This window comes from Coregonus clupeaformis, unplaced genomic scaffold, assembly GCF_020615455.1.
Source record: "Coregonus clupeaformis isolate EN_2021a unplaced genomic scaffold, ASM2061545v1 scaf1492, whole genome shotgun sequence".
Taxonomy (NCBI): domain Eukaryota; kingdom Metazoa; phylum Chordata; class Actinopteri; order Salmoniformes; family Salmonidae; genus Coregonus; species Coregonus clupeaformis.
The window spans coordinates 16,655-22,500 of NW_025534946.1; the positions used below are offsets into that span (position 1 = coordinate 16,655).

The window sequence follows — 5,846 nt, forward strand, 5'->3', positions numbered from 1 at the left end:
TGGAACAATAACCGTAAGGTTGCTGGGTTGAATCTCCGAACCGACAAGGTAAGAATCTGTAATTCATCTGTCATTCTGCCCCTCGTTAAGGCAGTTAACCCCCAACAACAACGGCTCCTGGGCACCGATGACGTGGCTGTCGATTAAAGGCAGCCGCCCGCACCTCTCTGATTCAGAGGGGTTGGGTTAAATGCAAAAGACACATTTCAGTTGACAGTATCAATAATAAACATCAATCAGGTCTGTCTTGGTTATAACCCCTAGCTAGGAGGAAGAGATACGATGAGATATGGTCTTGGTCTGTCTTGGTTATAACCCCTAGCTAGGAGGAAGAGATACGATGCGATATGGTCTGTCTTGGTTATAACCCCTAGCTAGGAGGAAGAGATACGATGAGATATGGTCTTGGTCTGTCTTGGTTATAACCCCTAGCTAGGAGGAAGAGATATGATGAGATATGGTCTGTCTTGGTTATAACCCCTAGCTAGGAGGAAGAGATACGATGAAATATGGTCTGTCTTGGTTATAACCCCTAGCTAGGAGGAAGAGATACGATGAGATATGGTCTTGGTCTGTCTTGGTTATAACCCCTAGCTAGGAGGAAGAGATACGATGAGATATGGTCTGTCTTGGTTATAACCCCTAGCTAGGAGGAAGAGATACAATGAGATATGGTCTTGGTCTGTCTTGGTTATAACCCCTAGCTAGCAGGAAGAGATACGATGAGATATGGTCTTGGTCTGTCTTGGTTATAACCCCTAGCTAGGAGGAAGAGATACGATGAGATATGGTCTTGGTCTGTCTTGGTTATAACCCCTAGCTAGGAGGAAGAGTTACGAAGAGATATGGTCTGTCTTGGTTTTAACCCCTAGCTAGGAGGGAGAGATACGATGAGATATGGTCTTGGTCTGTCTTGGTTCTAACCCCTAGCTAGGAGGAAGAGATATGATGAGATATGGTCTGTCTTGGTTATAACCCCTAGCTAGGAGGGAGAGATACGATGAGATATGGTCTGTCTTGGTTATAACCCCTAGCTAGGAGGAAGAGATACGATGAGATATGGTCTGTCTTGGTTATAACCCCTAGCTAGGAGGAAGAGATACGATGAGATATGGTCTTGGTCTGTCTTGGTTATAACCCCTAGCTAGGAGGAAGAGATACGATGAGATATGGTCTGTCTTGGTTATAACCCCTAGCTAGGAGGGAGAGATACGATGAGATATGGTCTGTCTTGGTTATAACCCCTAGCTAGGAGGAAAAGATACGATGAGATATGGTCTGTCTTGGTTATAACCCCTAGCTAGGAGAAAGAGATACGATGAGATATGGTCTGTCTTGGTTATAACCCCTAGCTAGGAGGAAGAGATACGATGAGATATGGTCTTGGTCTGTCTTGGTTATAACCCCTAGCTAAGAGGAAGAGATACGATGAGATATGGTCTTGGTCTGTCTTGGTTATAACCCCTAGCTAGGAGGAAGAGATACGATGAGATATGGTCTTGGTCTGTCTTGGTTATAACCCCTAGCTAGGAGGAAGAGATACGATGTGATATGGTCTTGGTCTGTCTTGGTTATAACCCCTAGCTAGGAGGAAGAGATACGATGAGATATGGTCTTGGTCTGTCTTGGTTATAACCCCTAGCTAGGAGGAAGAGATACGATGAGATATGGTCTGTCTTGGTTATAACCCCTAGCTAGGAGGAAGAGATACGATGAGATATGGTCTTGGTCTGTCTTGGTTATAACCCCTAGCTAGGAGGAAGATATACGATGAGATATGGTCTTGGTCTGTCTTGGTTATAACCCCTAGCTAGGAGGAAGAGATACGATGAGATATGGTCTGTCTTGGTTATAACCCCTAGCTAGGAGGAAGAGATACAATGAGATATGGTCTTGGTCTGTCTTGGTTATAACCCCTAGCTAGGAGGGAGAGATACGATGAGATATGGTCTGTCTTGGTTATAACCCCTAGCTAGGAGGAAGAGATACGATGAGATATGGTCTGTCTTGGTTATAACCCCTAGCTAGGAGGAAGAGATATGGTCTTGGTCTGTCTTGGTTATAACCCTACACACCCTTTGCTAATTCATACATACAGTATATATATTATATCAAACTTGCATAAAGCACAAACTTGTCAGAAATAAATGATTAGGACACTAGGTCTGTGTAATAAGAGTGTATTCAAAGTAAATTCAAAGGGGTTCGTTCAACAGTATATTCTATTGTCATATTATCATTCTGCTTCTGCTGAAATCAAGTTTGTGATGAATTCAGTAAACAAACGAACATAATTTTTAACAATATAGAATGTACATGATACTAGTTTCTCTGTGTTAGATGATACAGAACATACATGATACGACATGTTGACGGCTAGGACTTTACACTGTCTCTAGTCTAGTGTAGCGTTGTGTGTGTGTGTGTGTGTGTGTGTGTGTGTGTGTGTGTGTGTGTGTGTGTGTGTGTGTGTGTGTGTGTGTGTGTGTATGTGTGTGTATGTGTGTGTGTGTGTGTGTATGTGTGTGTGTATGTGTGTGTGTGTGTGTGTGTGTGTGTGTGTGTGTGTGTGTGTGTGTGTGTGTGTGTGTGTGTGTGTGTGTGTGTGTGTGTGTGTTAAAGCATGAAGTAACAGAGACATTTAAAAACAGGAGAAAGTCTTAAACATGGCGTGACGTGTGATGTCATCAGCTCATTTACATAATTAAATACTCAGTCAGTCATTGACTATAGAGATGGGTGTTACCGTGGTTACTGGTCACATGACGATAAAGAACACAGCACAACAGGAAAGTGACAAACGATGATGTCGCTGCCCTACACCAATCACAAACCACCTGGAGATGCTCGCCCACGTGTGTGTGTGTGTGTGTGTGTGTGTGTGTGTGTGTGCATGCCAACAAGATCTCACAGTTTCCCTTCGAAATTCGATGTATTATGGATGAATGTCTATTTTTGACCCATTAATTCTGTGTGGCTACAGGGTTAATTCTGTGTGGTTACAGGGTTAATTCTGCATGGTTACAGGGTTAAAATAACTCAATGGACTCAGAACTAATCAAATGTCGTTGTTTCTCTATGAATCATTGTAATTTTTGAGAGTGAAAAACAAAACAAAATCTAAAACCAGGAAAGATAAAACTGAGAAAACATAATAACAGATTTTATTGGGCCTAACAGCTGTTTATGAACCATTATTTTACCAGGTATATTGACAGAAAACATTCTCTTGTCCACTAAGGACCCGGGGGAGGAGTTGCAGGGGAGAGGAGGGGAGAGGCCTATTGGAAAGCTCGCATGCTAGAAAAGGTTGGAGAGTCCCTGGTATGGGGTAACCCCTCACAACAACATCAACCATTAAACCAGATTAAATAAAGACAGAAAAACTCAACCGAGAGAAGGAGACGTGACCGGTACAGTGGGCTGGACAACACACAATACAGTACACCCATTTGTGGACGCACACATCAATCAACCTGTCAACCAATCACAGACGCGCCAGTGGCCCTATGGACCAATCAGAGTGTTCAGAAGTTGAGTGTCTCTGACATCATCTTCCACCAGTCCATAAGCTCCTCCCTTTCCTCTTCCTTCCTCTCTACCAAGGACTCCAGCTCAAAGTCCACCTGTAGACACACACAGGTTAGACGGTTAGACAAACTGTTTCAGCCTGAACATATTGTAGCTGTTGTCATGGTAACTAATACTGAACATACTGTTGTCATGGTAACTACTACTGAACATACTGTTGTCATGGTAACTACTACTGAACCTACTGCTGTCATGGTAACTACTACTGAACATACTGTTGTCATGGTAACTACTACTGAACATACTTTTGTCATGGTAACTACTGCTGAACATACTGTTGTCATGTTAACTACTACTGAACATACTGTTGTCATGTTAACTACTACTGAACATACTGTTGTCATGTTAACTACTACTGAACATACTGTTGTCATGGTAACTACTACTGAACATACTGTTGTCATGTTAACTACTGCTGAACATACTGTTGTCATGTTAACTACTGCTGAACATACTGTTGTCATGTTAACTACTACTGAACATACTGTTGTCATGGTAACTACTACTGAACATACTGTTGTCATGTTAACTACTGCTGAACATACTGTTGTCATGGTAACTACTACTGAACATACTGTTGTCATGTTAACTACTACTGAACATACTGTTGTCATGTTAACTACTACTGAACATACTGTTGTCATGGTAACTACTACTGAACATACCGTTGTCATGTTAACTACTACTGAACATACTGTTGTCATGTTAACTACTACTGAACATACTGTTGTCATGGTAACTACTACTAAACATAGCTGTTGTCATGTTAACTACTACTGAACATACTGTTGTCATGTTAACTACTACTGAACATACTGTTGTCATGGTAACTACTACTGAACATACTGTTGTCATGTTAACTACTGCTGAACATACTGTTGTCATGTTAACTACTACTGAACATAGTGTTGTCATGTTAACTACTACTGAACATACTGTTGTCATGTTAACTACTACTGAACATACTGTTGTCATGTTAACTACTACTGAACATACTGTTGTCATGGTAACTACTACTGAACATACTGTTGTCATGTTAACTACTACTGAACATACTGTTGTCATGTTAACTACTACTGAACATACTGTTGTCATGTTAACTACTACTGAACATACTGTTGTCATGGTAACTACTGCTGAACATACTGTTGTCATGTTAACTACTACTGAACATACTGTTGTCATGTTAACTACTACTGAACATACTGTTGTCATGGTAACTACTACTGAACATACCGTTGTCATGTTAACTACTACTGAACATACCGTTGTCATGTTAACTACTGCTGAACATACTGTTGTCATGGTAACTACTGCTGAACATACCGTTGTCATGTTAACTACTACTGAACATACTGTTGTCATGTTAACTACTACTGAACATACTGTTGTCATGGTAACTACTACTGAACATACTGTTGTCATGTTAACTACTACTGAACATACTGTTGTCATGGTAACTACTGCTGAACATACTGTTGTCATGTTAACTACTACTGAACATACTGTTGTCATGTTAACTACCATTGAACATACTGTTGTCTTGGTAACTACTACTGAACATACTGTTGTCATGGTAACTACTACTGAACATACTGTTGTCATGTTAACTACTACTGAACATACTGTTGTCATGTTAACTACTACTGAACATACTGTTGTCATGTTAACTACTACTGAACATACTGTTGTCATGGTAACTACTGCTGAACATACTGTTGTCATGGTAACTACTGCTGAACATACTGTTGTCATGTTAACTACTACTGAACATACTGTTGTCATGTTAACTACTACTGAACATACTGTTGTCATGGTAACTACTGCTGAACATACTGTTGTCATGTTAACTACTACTGAACATACTGTTGTCATGTTAACTACTACTGAACATACTGGTGTCATGGTAACTACTACTGAACATACCGTTGTCATGTTAACTACTACTGAACATACCGTTGTCATGTTAACTACTGCTGAACATACTGTTGTCATGGTAACTACTGCTGAACATACCGTTGTCATGTTAACTACTACTGAACATACTGTTGTCATGTTAACTACTACTGAACATACTGTTGTCATGGTAACTACTACTGAACATACTGTTGTCATGTTAACTACTACTGAACATACTGTTGTCATGTTAACTACTACTGAACATACTGTTGTCATGTTAACTACTACTGAACATACTGTTGTCATGGTAACTACTGCTGAACATACTGTTGTCATGGTAACTACTGCTGAACATA

The 5,846-nt window shown here is 40.4% G+C and overlaps 1 protein-coding gene across 1 annotated transcript in view; it reads right to left on the bottom strand.

The window, feature by feature from the left end:
• Positions 1–3,148: 3,148 nt before the first annotated feature.
• The window catches only part of LOC121563415 (carboxypeptidase E), a 44,979-nt gene continuing 42,281 nt past the window's right edge, over positions 3,149–5,846 (bottom strand). Inside the window, exon 10 of the mRNA XM_045218303.1 lies at positions 3,149–3,626. Coding sequence (XP_045074238.1) covers positions 3,528–3,626 — 99 coding nt within the window. The 3' untranslated portion in view covers positions 3,149–3,527. The remainder of the gene's footprint in view (positions 3,627–5,846) is intronic.